The following is a 15,701-nucleotide window of genomic DNA, read 5'->3' on the forward strand; positions in this document are numbered from 1 at the left end:
ATACCGGAGGAGGAAGAATCTCTGAAATAATCAAGACTCTTCTCCCCATCCACCATCCTAAGGAAGGCAAACGAAACGAAACAATCCACACATCGTATGACCCAAGTAGAGCTCAACCAACCAACCTAGACTCTTGGAAGTAGATTCCAATCGACAAAGTCTCTACCTCCCCAACTTTCCAACAACGGTTAGTGGTAGGATTCGATTCGACTCGTTTTGACTATGACAAACCACAAATCGGTCACCAGAAAGTTCCTTTCACACTGATGAAATAAGTTGATGGAAACAATTGCGTTTTTTATTGTCAAAAGTCGTTTTTTGGTAAGGATTCAATTAATTTCCGAGTTCGGTAGGATTACTTAAAAATATATCTGGTTCAAAACTTTTAACTGTGTAGCCATGTGTCGGTTGGAATTTGTTCCTCATCTGCATTAGATTCGGGAGTGGGTTTGCTATATCTGCTCACAAATTTACAATTATTTAATCAATAGAAAAGATAAACAACACGCTTCCTTGAACCGAGAAAGGTTGCCTTCTCGAGAGCTTCTTCTTCCACACACCTCTGGAGACGAACGGTTCTTCTTCATCATCCTCGTCATCATCGTGTTTGGTTTGTCAATTTGGAATCTGCTTGTCGAATGTCGACTTGTCAAGATGTTATTCTAGCAATAGGTTCGTATGTTCATCTTGGTTTGACAAATATAGCAGGCGTTGACGAGTCCTGCCATTTGACTCGATGTGGTCCTGGCAAAGGTCACATTATGGGCGTGTTATAGTGAATTTCTTGAAATTGACACTCATACTAGTGGATTTTGTGTTAAATTATTGAGATGAAAAGTTCAAAATTTTAATCGCATATTAATTGAACAGAGATGTTCCATTTGACAGCTTTTACTTTCATTGTGTTTGGTCGGGTACAACGAATAAATCCTTAATTTGATTCTTTTTCAAAACCAAAACAACTCATTTACTGCCAGAGCAAACACGCAATTTATGCGTATCAAATAAATAAAACATGTCATAAACCAATTACTCAAACAATGTTTCGTAAACAAACAAAACACCAGTTTCGTATCAGCATAAGGAGCGCCATCCGCGTAAGCCTACTGTACTGTACTGTACTGTACTGTACTGTGCGGTGGTCCCAACAAATCCGAAATTCATTCGAACAAAGCAAACAACGAAAGGCTTAAAATCAAAACATAAACAAGTAGGCCTACCGGTTGAGTTCGAACGAATGTATATTTAGAGAAAACTCTGCAGCCACCCACACACTTGTTCGGTGCAGCACAGCAGGTGAAATCAACCGCATTCACTCAGGCAAAATTCATCACCAGGACATTTGCCTCATAACGCAGGTTCTTCATTCTTCCATTTTCGATGTTGAAGCCCTCCTCTAGGCAAAAAAATATTGTCGAATTTATTGCACCTTGTGGTAAAGGTTCTATCAGATTCCTGTAGTTCTAAAAAAAACTGTTCAAATTTTAAGTGCCTTTACCCTATTCTACGGTTCAGCAGCTCGGATTTGGACGTGCATCAAACCGTATCGGTTTGTCGACAATATTGCAGTGGGAAAACGTTAGTCGTTGCTTGCTTGGATGAGGTAGCATTTTTACCAGGGTTAGGAGCTGAAGAAGGCGGGCTACCGAAGAGGAATTCTTTCCGTCGTCAGACGAATGCACTTCCCGGAGAAAGTAGATAGAATTTTTACAATCATATTAATGCATCATCATCATCAACGAAACGACGTCATTGAGTTAAGAGCACCAGCACCAGGGCCATGGATCAAAGGTGATTGCCGTTTTTGGATTGAACATCAATGCACCGTAACGTAGAGTTTTCAGAATTACCCACGCCCCATGTTTCTATTTTGAATAACACGTTGATAGATTGAAAGCTTAATCCAGTCGTTACTTACGAGAGATGGCTCAAAATTTGCTTAACATTTCTCGGTGCTCAGCTTTGATCAAATTTGCACCCAATCACGGTAGATGGCGACGTCGACGCCCCGGAGGATGTTCTTCATTCATCAGCAAAACGAAATGGAGCCCTTTGGTGATGAGAAATTTAATTTTCAAATGCTGCCGGTTTTTCTGCTTGTGATATTCATGTAGCGCATCATATCCCTATCTATAGCTACGGGGTTGCATCCCAGGGTCTGAATCCAGGAGCTTCGATTTAAGCGTCGAACTCCAGGCATCAGCATTGGATCAAGCCGGCACTGTGCGGGTGATTGTGTGTTGAGCTAGTGGAGCTGATTCATGTGTTTTATCAATGACGATTTGCTGATTGTGCAAACGTAGAATATGCATTGGGAGAACTTTTCTACCATACGGAAATCACAGCGGACAACGAGTGGACCCGACCGACCCAGACAGGCCTTCAGTTCGAGTTTTTCCGATGGGAGTTTTCTGCATGGCCAACTTCGACGAGGGTGCTCTACACTACTTTAATATTCTAATGAAAAATAAACACAAGCATCTCCCGGTGTGATCAAACATTGCTCACTCACTCACTAGGCTACGCTATCTGTGAGGATCGAAGCAGGCTCCGATGATATGAATGTAAAACGTGAGTAAACAGTTAGAAAATAATTCATTCTAAGGGGCGATCTGAAGCATCCTAATTAGAGGAGGAAAAGTTTTGATTGGAACTTGCGTTTTAAGTCTCGAATTGCGCTCATTTCCATTGAAGTCGACGAATGGTTTTGATTAGTCCAGGTACTTTAACCGTCAGATTGCCATCAATAGATCACTGTCAATGTAAATTTTCCACTGAAGCTGCGCCGCAGTATGACTCTCTGAGGTAAATATTTCAACCAGCACATACGATTCCCAATTATTCTATTCCCCAAAGAATGGGTTCCTTGAAATCGCTATATGAAATCCGTTCAATTCCGTTGAGGTAGGAACGTGAACGATGTTTTGCCGTCCTCAGCACTCTCGCTTCTAATAAATTAATCCAAATCTCAGAGGTGAATTGCTCTGTAAACATTCTGGAAAAAAATGATACGCGCCAGTGGAAAAACCGAACGAACGGGGGAAAATTGACCGAGGGAATTGGTGCAGGTTGCTTACCTAGTTACGTTTGTCTTCCACTGGCTGGCAGAGATTGCGAATTGTTCAACGTGAGGAAAGAAAGCAATTTCTTCGTTTTGCCTTCCCGCAAGAGATGAAAGGTGGCGCTCAACGTTTGACACCTCTGAGCGAGTGAGCTTGCAGATGGGTTATTGGATTGAATCAAATACTGTGTTCTATGGAAAGTATGCCAACCAGTGTTCCCAATTTAGGTGGTTTCCATCGTAACCTATCGAAAAAAAAATCGAGACGAGGTGTGACAGGCCAGGCTCACTTTGATTGACGCATATTTTTCCTTGTGGCCTTCACTCAACTAAACAAAGTCAAACGAGCTAGAAGGCGTAAAATGGGGGAGCACACGATGTAATCATTCCATCTTCGTGTCTCTCACTCAATGGGCTTCGAAGCCTTGTCAAAACATCAAAACGTGTATACCGGGTCTCTATGAGGTGTGAATCGGGAGAGGGAGCTGTGGGGCGAGACGCATCTCCTAGTTATTCACTTTGCCTACATTTCATTCAGCCGTAGCCGAAGCTTGATTGTTTTGTTTTCATGTTTTTTCTCTCATACTACACGTATCGTCCACCAAGGCATGCTTTTGACGAACAAAAAATCATTACTTGACGTGCTTCGGTTGCCATGACTAGAGTGGCACGCGAAAGCAACGGTTGCTCCGTTTGAAAATGCACACACGTCCTAGCTTGAGCAAAAAAGCGTTTAGCAGAAATTCGATCAAAGACACGTTATTTTGGCGTGAAACTGAAACATTCAAAAGGACAGCCTCTACGCACCAGTTTCTTCCATCGATATCTGTTGGCTTTAGAAGGTATATCACAGTGTCATATTTAACCTTCATGGCATGGCGCATAAGTGACAGACTGGTGCTGATAAAGGAGCTACGTGAACACGAAGTTTGGAAGAAAACATTGTGTTAAAGGAGTGAACATTTTTCTGGTTTGAGATTTAAGAACAAAACATTCAAATTTCACAAAAATTGATCAACTGAAAAAAATTGTTTGAGATTCAGGAAAGTTTAGCAGTGGTGCGAAACTGCAACTGACCGTCATTAAACGACTCACAGGGAGCTGACGGAGCTGTCCATCAAAAGAAGTAGGTAGGAGGTAACAGTTTGCCAGTTTTCTGACTCACGGCCAGCGAGATGCGATTCGATCTGGATCACGGTTGTTGTTTTCTTGGCATTACATAACCTAACCCGTCCATCAGCAGCACCCGGGATTGGCAAGCGAATGTTTTTGTAGCTAAACCGCATAGCAGGAGACCATCAGTGTGTGCGCTATAGTTTTAGGAGGCGTTTTCGAAAGTGTTTCGAGTTATAACAGCCATATGATTAAGTTTTTTTTTTCTGACGATAAGTTGACAGCTTCAAGCTGGGATGAGAATTGAACTATGAAATCCATTGAAAAATAGCGACGGGAACTTGTTGCGTAATTGAGTTGCTATAAAAAAATTGTGAGAAACACCGGTATTCACCAAACTACGAACCAAACACTCTCAAAATTCGCAATCAATTTGAGAATCTCGATAACGAACGTCCGATACCATTACAATCAGACAAGCCGGTCATTGGATTCCAATTAGGCCGAACTTTTCTCCGTGTCCTGCAGAACTCTTTCAACCTAAGCCACGTTCACCCATATAATTAAATTAGAAAGCTCTTCTGGCGGTTCAGTTAACCCACCGAAATCTCAATGTGCTGCCACCTAAAATAGAAAAAAAACACGACAAAACACCAAACGAGCGATTCTTTGAAATTCAATAATCGAAACAAAAGTCATCTCCAACACCGGGCGAGGACTCTGGCAAAAGGTGGGAAACTAAGGCCGACCGACTTTTTTTTCTGGTTTGTAACCCATTCTCCAGGTGACGGCAACTGCAATCACCCATCCCACCAGCTGTGATGTGCGCTACAGTGACCGGCAAAGTAAAAATACACCTTCATATGGAATTTCTGTTAAAACTTCGTGAAAGTAGGAAACTAGTAGATCATTTTGCCATTTAAGTACCCTTTTTTTTATTATGAAAATTGTAAAAATAATGCTGTCACTTAATATGTACTTGTCAAAAATCAAAAAAAAGTTCCACTCAACGCATTGCAGACCAAATACGAGATATCTCAAATACGATATATTACCCAAATGTGATACATTTTATCAAGAAATGTTATCCTACATAATTGTGTACAATACTTTTGATAACTCAAAGATACTAAGTTTATGGAATTTGCTTCGGTTGCCATGGTTGCCGCGAAAGCAACGGTTGCTCCGTTTGAAAAAGCACACACGTCCTAGCTAGAGCAAAAAGGGGTTTAGCAGAAATTCGATCAAAGGTACGTTATTTTGGCGTGAACTCGTTTCTGAGATAGAGAATGCCAAATTTTGGTGATTTTGGGCTTAGATTTTTTCGCAGTCCTTAATGTCTTAAGACAATAATGTGTTTTTTTAATCAGTAGACCCCTAGGTATTGACAACTGATTGTTTACATCTGACACAAACAATGTATTCGTGTGTTGTGACGTGTTTTTGGCTGGGAAACTTCGATTAAGCCGTTAAGAAGCATCGGACTCTCAGCAGCGTTGGCGAACAACCTGAAGATAAATATCAAAAACGATCATTCGCACGATACGGGAAAGGGAAAGACACAAGATCACCAACGAAAAGAAACAAAACAATCAATAACCTCATGAACTTTTGGAAACGCGTTATTTGGTCGGATTCTAACTTAAAAATGACTCCGAGTGTGAACAGTTATTTTCAAAAGACTGGTAACCCAAATTCAATTTTTGATCACTTACTTTTTCCCGACTTTTTCCCGCATGGTCTAACTTACTTTTTCCCGACTTTTTCCCGCCTGGTTTTACGGAATTCCCGATTCTCAAAAACAAAAAAAAAAAAACAAAAATCAGTCAGTATTTAACAGTTTTCTAACTTTAATAAGTGTTTAAATTATTATTTTTGAATTAAACCAAAAAAATGAAAAAAATATTGGCATATTTAAAATAATTTTAATTTTTTTGAACTTATTCAAAACTGCGGCATATATGTAAGTAAATTCAATTCACAAAGAAGGAAATTTTTAAATCTTGTGTGGAACCATCATGTATTTTATTCATTTCAAAAACCTCGTTTATAAAATTTGTAAAACACTATGTGTGGGAACTGTAAATCGATCGATTTTCTTGAAGATCGATTTTCAAGACGTAAATTTAGTTCAAAAACTGTGTGAATTGAGATCAGAAACTAAGTAATGTGTTGCGCGTTGATTTTGTTAATGCAATCAGAATGATACCAAAACTTTCATTTCTTATTCCTTAATAATGCATTTGAAAATAATTCCTGAATTTTTATTTTACACTGGAGGACAAATTTAGTGTAACATTTCATAAGGACGAAACTAATAGTTAGCTCTAAACGAGAAAACGCGTTTGAATTTTCGAAACATCTAATCAAATCCTATTTACGACCACATTTTGTTCAAAAAATTAAAAAATGTGCATTATATTCAATTAATGTTTGTTGGTTTTCAAAAAAATTAACTGTTTTCATTAAATTACAGATATTTTCGAGTTTTGCCCTTTTTTTGTTTTCGATTACAGTTACGCCTGCAAGTTTCACCCAATTGATCGGCCGTTTTTGTTTTGGTTTGGAAGATTCGTCCTTTTGGTCCTACACGAAAGAACTATTAACCTCATTTTGAATAGGCGAACTTCACGTTCTAACAAAAATGCATCAACAGGCAGTTTTTCCCAATTAATTTGTATCAATTTTTTGAAAGTTTTAAGTGATTTCAAGATGAAACGTATAATGACTTTTCCATTTTCGAGTGAAATTGGTTTTAACGACGTTTTGCGTTGCTCTGTATTGGCGTGCATGCAATTGGTCGCAAATCAAAAGTTCGGAGATTTGGTTCATCGGTCCTTTTGCACTTTCGTTGAAAGTCTTTAGAAAAGAGTTGAAATGTTGTGAAAAGTGATGATTAATTAATACAAAAAAGTTTGTACGAGTGATTGTAGTTGAATTTTGAGGTAGAGTTTGTGACTGGGTAAGTGAAATAAGTGACATTTTCAGTTGGAGAGACATTCAACTTCGATGGACAGTACCCAGGAAACCCGATTCAAGAAACACCTAGACGGGCTCTTCCAAGTAATTTACGTGCTCTCGATTCTTTTGATCCTTTCTTCATACAACTTCAAACGTAATTGCGAAGTCATGGACAAATGCAATCATGTTTTCAGAATGAATTCTCCAAATTAAAAAACGACGTTTGTGCCAAACGATCAATGCAAAAGGTTGTAAGTACAATTTGGCTAATAAGAACAAAATTGATGCTCAAATTAAATACATAGGTAACTTCTTAATTAATCCAATTCGCAATTTTATACCAAGTTTTCAGGCAATTCTAAACTATAGTTTCAAATCTAGAATTAAAAAGGTGTTTCGGAACTTCCACAGGGATTTTCTCGAAACTCGTTGAGTGGCTCATACGACTAAATCAAAACAAACTCTAGATATACGCTATTTCAGTCTTGTAAATGAAATTTAAATACTGTTGTTTCAAAATTTTCTCATGGCGATGGCGCAAAGTTCGGGCTCGTCAAACCCAACCAAATATTCGTCAAAAAGGTTGAAAAAAGATCCAAAATGTTAAATTCTAATATAACTTAGAAGATAAGCTCAAAGTTTAGCTGATTTTTCTGCCGGGTGTGCTGGCGTACTCGCCTGGAGAAGCTGGCATACTCGCCTTGGATGCTGGCATTTCTGCCGGCTTAGCTGGCGTACTCGCCTGGGGAAGCTGGCGAACTCGCTTGGGGGAGCTGACATTGCTGCCGGGTGAGCTGGCGTACTCGCCAGAGGAAGATGGCGTACTCGTTTTTGGGAGCTGGCATTTCTGCCGGGTGTGATGGCGTACCTACTTGCCTGGGGAAGCTGGTGTACTCGCCCCTGGAAGCTGGCATTTCTGCCGGGTGTGCTGACATACTCGCCTGAAGACACTGGCGTACTAGCCTTGGATGCTGGAAATTTCTGCCGGATGAGCTACCGTACCCGCCTGAGGTACTGATATTTCTACATTCAAATGCTCTTAGGTAAATGTAAAATTACCGTTTGAAGATGTTTCATTACCAACTTTCGAACTCAACGATGGCCACAATTGCAAAAACAAGTTTGAAAACCACCAGGAGATTTCCCTCATTTTACTAATACACAATTTTTCGTGAATTCGTTATTTGAAAACATGGAAGGGATCGCCAATGCAAAACTTGCTGTTCGATACCAAGAGGGAAATCGCCTGTGGTCTGTACTACACGGTAACCAAAGTTACTCTATTCTGTATAAAATTCTAGTCAGTTTCAAGAAAAGTGTCTCCACTTAGTTTTATGTTTGGGCGCTCTACGCAGAGCGTGAGCAAAAAGCTTTTATACATTTTGAGCTTTCAGCCAGTTAGTCCATTCTGTATATTTTTACGAATGCAGGGATGCCACAGCACTTTTTTAATCTGTTTGCTCATAAAAATTAAATGCCCGGATATGAATTCTTCAACAAAATTTATTCTTGCTGGATTCTTTATTTATAAATTTACATTTTGAATAATATTAAATAACATAACATAACATAAATAAAAATCATTAAGTACATGAAAAATATTGTAAATATTGAACTCAAAAAATCTTCAGCAACGGAATGTCTTGATTATCCTGTTACGGAACTTTTCCTCCAGCATTGGATTACTGCGTCCATCGTCAGGCCCCATAGACTTGTGCTGCCGCTTTGCACACACCTCATCGGTCGCTTAAGAAGATAAAAATCTGTCTGGTTTTAAGACCTCAACTGCCGCTCATAGCAAGTCCGTCCCATTTGCGTTTTTGTTGAGTTGAGAAAACAGCAATTGAATTTTGTTACTTGTGTTGAGAATTTTCGTATTTTTCCGTGGTTTTGATGGCGGCAATCAACAGCATTTGTTACTTACGTGACAAACAATTACTTTTGCGTCATTGCTCGTTCAAAAATACCAAAATTTAGTTTGTTTGGGATGAAAATTATGCTCTGGGACGCATATGCGATTATTTCCATGGTAGGTATCTAGCAAAAATGATAGCAAGTCAGTCCCATTCCATAGCCAACTGCTAACGCTGATGAAAAAATAAGGCTAGAAGAGAGCTTGCCCCCGTCTAACGGAACCTATTTCTTGAACAACCTTCGGTAAGCATTCCAGATTGCCCAATTTTAACCAGGCTTCCGGATCTATAAGGAATAAATGGGAAATTCCCGGTCTGATCCGATTGCCCGGATATCGAGGAAACAAAATCCGTTTTTTCTGAATTTTTTTCACAATTTTTGCAAAATGCAAACCAAAAACCAAAAACAATTAAATTCATGAAATGTATCGTTTTTTGGACAAATTACTTCAAATAAAAAATAAAATAGCTTCGCATACCTTTTTGGAATAGTAAAATAAGATTCAAATGCCCGCCGTTGATGTGTCTTGGTAAAAAAATCTGTTTTTATGTGTTTATTATTTACCTTTTCTCTTGCCTTTTATAGGAAAATACCTGGATTTTGACCAGATTTGGCCGGTTATGGCCCGGTTTTTGAGTTTTAAATTTATAAATCTATTGCCCAGGAGATTGCCATATTTTTGGGTGAAAATTATCAAGTTTTCCCGGCCGAATACATACAGAATAAGCTTAGAAAGTTTAATGATAGGTATGAAGAGAACTGTAAGTAAAGACCTTTTTTGCGTTATTATTTTATACAATGAAAATTTTATGTAGAATGTGCGGAAAAATAGCAAAAATATTTCACTTTTTTTTTATAACATGCGAGAAATTGCTGTTACAACCGGGTTGTTCTGTATCATATCCAATATAACTGCTGGCTGCACAACTCTTACAGTAGCAACGTTATATTTCAAAGCACACTACATGGTCGTCTATCACCATATAATTATTGACTTTGGGACCGACTTGTGATGATTTTTTCGATGGGACCGACTTGCGATCATTTTCACGATGGGACAAATTTACTTGTGGTTTTTTTCAATGTTCATCAGAACAAAGTACTCAAAAAAAATTTTTCTCCTAAAACTACCGATAATTTGAAGGTGATTCCACGGATAAACGCAAAAATGATGAAAATGCAAATGGGACGGACTTGCTATGAGCGGCAGTCAAGTTCTTCATCGGTATTGGGATTGTACATTTTCATCGTCAAATAAACAAGGGGACTGAAAAAGAAGATCGAGTTGAAAAGTTGAAATTGAACTTATCGTAAAATACGAACTAAAATACGGGTCTATTACACTGAATTCTCAAATTTCAAATTTTGTAAGTCAAAGAACGATAGTAAAGCGGTCAGTGGTAAAGGTAGACTTTTAAATTTTAATGAATATTTCAAATCTTAAAAATTAACATAAGTTATTTAGCATTCCGATACATTGATAAAGTAAGCTGATAGCAATAGAATGAAAAGTAAAAAACAATTTATGTAAACCTGTTCATTTGTTTATAACCCTATGCCAGGCTCCATCAAAAGCAATTTCGATCTGAGATATTCATTCCATCAGGCTTATCGATACTTTCGCATGGTCCCGAGATGCTGTTTTCTTTTTTTTTCAGCCTGTGTAACTGAAAAAAATGCTGTTAACTAATATTGAAAATTAGAAAAAAAAAAGTTGCGATTTACCTTCACCGTCATCAGCATCGAATCCTCTAGAAAAAGGTGTTCGAATTTCATGGCCACAGTTCCACAAGAAACTTGAAATGTTGATGACTATCTATGCTATACGTAGCATAACACCCAGGAATCAGAAACCGGTTACACTATCCTCATTTTTTCTTTATATGTGCATCTGTAATGTGAGGTTAAAATTATTAACTTTGAAGGTTGTAATAATTAAAATAACAAATAAAAGATTTCTTCCGAGTTCCAAATAGAAATCAATAAATTATTTTTAAAAAAAACTCTACTCTCTTAATTCAGTTAATATTCAGATTTTGACTATTTGTGAAAGATTTATTAAATACCTTTTAACACAATTACCTACCTTAAAATTTATTTTCCAGGTGCTATGTGATTTCCTTGCAGCAAAAGCTCCTTATGCTAAGGAGGAATCAAAACTGGAGAACATTATCAGCCGATACATCTCTTCCGGTTTAAGTTTTTCCGGAGGATATTGACCTTGATTCACAATTTCTTTAAATTTGGCTTTCATTTGTCTTCTTTTTGGGCTCGCATTCTTTTTACGGGACGATTTCGATACGTATTCCGATTACCATCCATGAGCATTGGGTTGCAGTACACAAAACGACCCCATCATGCTGCTCCTCATCGCTTTTCAACTATTTTCCGCCGCTGTTTGTCGTACCATAAAATGTATAAAAAGAATTTATGTTTATTATAATTCTCCAGCTATTTGTCGCGACTACTTGACCGCAGCCGGGAGAGTTGCAAAGCAAATTTCACTTCAACTTACCCGATTCTTCAGATCAATTTTCTATGCACAAATTATCAACATCACTAAAACGAACCATTACGAGCAATTTACCGTTAATTCGTTGAATTTCCCTGAGGTAGTATTGATACGCGTCCATTAATTTGCTTTGATCCCGGAAATTTGAAAAAATTGTATGCTTTGACATCCCGTCCAAAGCTTTCCAACAACAGCAAACTTTTTATACAGAGCTGAATAATTGAGTTTTAGTTTGCATCTGTATATTGATGACCCAAAATTACCCAAAAATGAATTGGGGTTATACAAAATTTGAACAACAATCAATTAGTTATTTTGAAGGTGTAATCGCAATACATTTAATGAATAACTCAATTTTTCCGTGTACTTTCCTCGAGCTATTTGCTCCCTGCCCGAACGATCATCTGAAGGAAAACTGACACGACGAAAGCAAGCGTCTGGCGTCTCTGACGAAGAGATGCTAATCGATCAAAGCTTATTGTGCACGAAGAAGAATGAATACCCACTAACTCATATCTCACACTTTTACGATCGTCACAGAAATAGATGCATTTTCCGGTCAAATCTCCACTGTTAAGTAAAATAAGTGATGCGAGTAGGCCTTGGTCGAGTGCGGACGCGTTTTTCTATTTTCTCATTGCGCTACGTATTAAAAGTTGATTTTTCTTAATAATTTTCGTGATTTTCAGCTAAAAATGGCAAGAAGTCGAAAAAAGTATTTGTTGTGTCAAAATGAGCTGATATGATGAGTGAAACTGAAAAAAAAACCTGATTTGTACCTGAGAAAGTGGGGAATGCCAGCGAGTTTAATTTGTGCGGCGCGTTTAGATTCTCTTCCCGAGCGCTGTTGATTTTATTTTCGCCAAGCGTGGGTCAAATGAACTATTATTTAATTGACGAAGCTACGACGGAGTGGGAGAAGCTTCGTCAATCTGGAATTTTTTTCGAATTATGTGGAATGGCTTCGAAAACATCAAAAAATGTAGGTTATTTAAGAAAAATAACCAATCCGCTGTGTTGAGAAGATTTGAGAAGGAAAAAAAAAATGCTATAAAGGTGCCGTTTGTGTGTGTTTTGAGAAGAATGAGTGTTTAATGAGTGTCTTTAAGCAAATAAGAAGTTTAAAGTGGTGGAGTGAGAAAAAATAGAAATCCTTAACTATGAAGATTAAATTGCGATTTTGGTGTCGTGCCGTCCAGGTAGGAAAGTTTGATGGCTTGAAGAAGGGCAAATCTTGATGTAATGTGTTATGCATTATAAAGCGCAGCCTACTACGCGTCGTTGACAAAGTAACTTGCACATAGAAGATAAGAAGGGAGGAAATTAAGCAATCATTCATGCTTGAAAGTTCTTGCACACGTTCAAGATGCAAGACAAACTCTTTATTCCGCTTAACGCGTACAAGTTTTGTTTTTGCTCGCACTGCTTTCCGTAAAATCATTTGAGTTAAAGGAAGGTTGTGAAAATTAAGGAGAACATAATTTACCGAGAACGTCTGGCATTGTCAGAAACGGGAGTGAGGCTAAAGTTACGGTAACATTTATGTAAGATGTTTAAAGGTAAGGTAAGATAAAAGGTGAGATTTTGGTTCCATAAAAAGGTAAGATTGATTCATTGAATTACCTGTATAATTGAAATCGTAAACTAAATACATGTCTTTCTTTTATTGGACGTATTAGGGGGCTAAGTTCATATAATTTGGCAATAATATTTATGAAGTTCCTGGATATGTCAACAATAAAAGAAGGAAAGGCTAATCATAATTACAGGACCCATTTGGTCATGCGGCTATGATTGGGCGGGGCTTATTGGCAATGAAAGTAGCCTCGGGATGTGCAGCTGCCATTCTGAAATGGGTTACTGGAATTTCAATAGAGCTAACACCACCAGCACCCGCGATTGAACAATTTTAATCAAACGTATTAATATTGGCTCTTTTGCATAACACACCTGCCAGCTCAGGGGGTCGTTGGATGGATTATACATACATACATACATACAAATCTCCACTGTTAAGTAAAATGCCAACCTCAAAGTGTGGGCTTAAATCCTGAAGAAGTTTTTAGCAATTATAGCAAGCTTATGAAATTTGTTGGTCCGAAGGATGGAAGTTGGAAGACGGAGTTCAATACCGATAAGAAGTTTTTTCTTTGAATCTTCTAGTCATTTTTTATCTCCTCGTGAAGAACCATTATGATATGTATCCATTGCTTTTCCTAATGGTTGATTGGAAATTCCAATATCGAGATTCTGAGATTTGGAACTTTTAAGATAAGTTAACCACCGTCGAATTGATTTTTAGTTATTTTTTTGGAACATTCATCGGAGATTTGCAACGGTGGTGTTTTTTTTTTATTCCACTCACTGTATGTTGGGGCACCATTCGGTGATGGCCACCTTTCGTGGAGCCCAGCTGACCATTTGGTTGCCCTCTAGTGACAGTTCTAGTAACGGCCAGAGCATTCGGGGACAGATTGGAATGAAAATGAATGAGAACACAAAAAAACGAAAAGTTTTCCCTGACTCCAAGTCTCCCGGATCCCGGAGAGGGATCCAATTAAAAAAGCGAATGTTGGTGTTTTTGATCATCTGCCATCTGCAAGCAGAGGCATGGACAAGCCGAGAAACAACAACACCCACAAAACAAGCAAGCTCCAACTCTCCAATAGTTAGACTAGGCAGGCAGCATTTGGCGATGTGACACAGTCAGCGCCATTTCCATAGACACCGACCGCTGTGTCTCTGAAGATGCTAGGTGCTGGCTGTCGGCGGGGGTGTGAGAAATGTCCACCAGCCAGCATCTCTAAAATGTAGAGTGGCTAAGTTTATAAGGCAGTGCTCAGACAGGTGTTTCGACTTCAATTGACAGCAGTTTTAATTAATTTTCGATTCACCGAAAAATGAAAACCTAGGAGGTGTATCAGCATTGCTGTTGTTCCGTTTCATCATTTGAGGTTTTTCGATTCCTTCTCTAAGGGCAGTTGGCTCTAAAATGTAAGCACGAATGAGCGGTTCGCCAGTCACAGTCGTATCTTATTGTTTTGGTTCACTTTCTCGATGCTTTCGAAATCAAACGGAATGTCACCGCGCTCGAACTTGGTGGGTGGCTGGGGTGTCTGTTTGTCTATGCTTCAATTAAATGTTTATTTTTTTTTCTCTAAAACGAATTTCCCCGAAAGAGTGCTTCTTCATCAGATACCGCGAAGCTTGAAATTGACATCGAGTAGAATGGTATCATATAAATTCGGAAATGCGATCCGTCGTCGACGCCTTCGTTGTTGTTCAGGATGTTTACCCAAACAAAGCTAAATAGAAGTTCGCCTTTTGATATTTATGCTTCAATAGCGTCGAAGGTCCACGGTTGTTCGTTTGAAAACTCACCTAGATTTCCGCTCGGAATGTACACGTTGCCCGATGGCGTTCGCACCAGACACGACGGCTCGAAGTCGACGCCTAGCTCCGTAGGGTTACCGGTGACGCGTCCATTCATTCGACTCATTGTGGGATTACGCGGTGGCACATCTGGTGGAGCTGAAGGCGGAACTCCGTCCAGGAGGCAGCCTAAAAAGAGAGATAAAAAACAGGAAGTTAGAATGTGTTGATCAGTCAGATGTGAAAGGCGTGAATAGGTATTGTAATTAAAACTCAATAAAATTGAGTGATAAAAAAAATAAAAGAGTAAAAGCAACAATTTTAACTATTTAGAGCAAAGCCCTATAAAATGCGCTAAATGTCTACAAAACTTGTTTAAGATCCTTAAAATTGACAAAACTGTCGAAATTGTCAAAATTGTCAAAATTGTGAAAAATTGGCAAAATTGGCAAAATTGGCAAAATTGGCAAAACTGGCAGAATTGTCAAAATTGTGAAAAATTTTCAAATTTATTACAATTGTCAATATTGTCAAAATTTCCAAAATCGTCAAAATCGTCAAAATTGTCCAAATTGTCAAAATTGTCAAAATAATCAAAAGGGTCAAAATTGTCACAAATGTCAAAACTTCCAAAGTTGTCGAAATTGTCAAAATTGTCAAAATTGTAAAAATTGCCAAAATTGTCAAAATTGTGAAAAATTGTCAAAATTGTGAAAATTTTTTAAAATGTGCAAAATTGTCAAAATTGTCAAATTTGTCTCAATTGTC

At 38.3% G+C, this 15,701-nt stretch overlaps 1 protein-coding gene and 1 long non-coding RNA gene across 8 annotated transcripts in view; both read right to left on the reverse strand.

Annotated features, from left to right (window-relative positions):
* LOC129746472 (teneurin-m) overlaps positions 1-15,701 on the reverse strand; it is a 359,103-nt gene that overhangs the window by 206,982 nt on the left and 136,420 nt on the right. For all 7 annotated transcript variants that reach the window (XM_055740133.1, XM_055740131.1, XM_055740130.1 and 4 more), the window contains one exon: positions 14,943-15,122. In XM_055740133.1, the coding sequence (XP_055596108.1) occupies positions 14,943-15,060 (118 nt within the window). In that variant the 5' untranslated portion in view covers positions 15,061-15,122. The remainder of the gene's footprint in view (positions 1-14,942; positions 15,123-15,701) is intronic.
* LOC129746476 (uncharacterized) lies at positions 10,463-11,798 on the reverse strand. The gene is made up of 4 exons (XR_008737305.1): positions 11,565-11,798; positions 11,136-11,443; positions 10,775-10,940; positions 10,463-10,716 (listed from the first exon to the last, which is right to left on the reverse strand). It is a non-coding gene; the product is annotated as an uncharacterized LOC129746476 (long non-coding RNA).

This window comes from Uranotaenia lowii, chromosome 2 (genome assembly GCF_029784155.1).
Source record: "Uranotaenia lowii strain MFRU-FL chromosome 2, ASM2978415v1, whole genome shotgun sequence".
NCBI lineage: Eukaryota > Metazoa > Arthropoda > Insecta > Diptera > Culicidae > Uranotaenia > Uranotaenia lowii.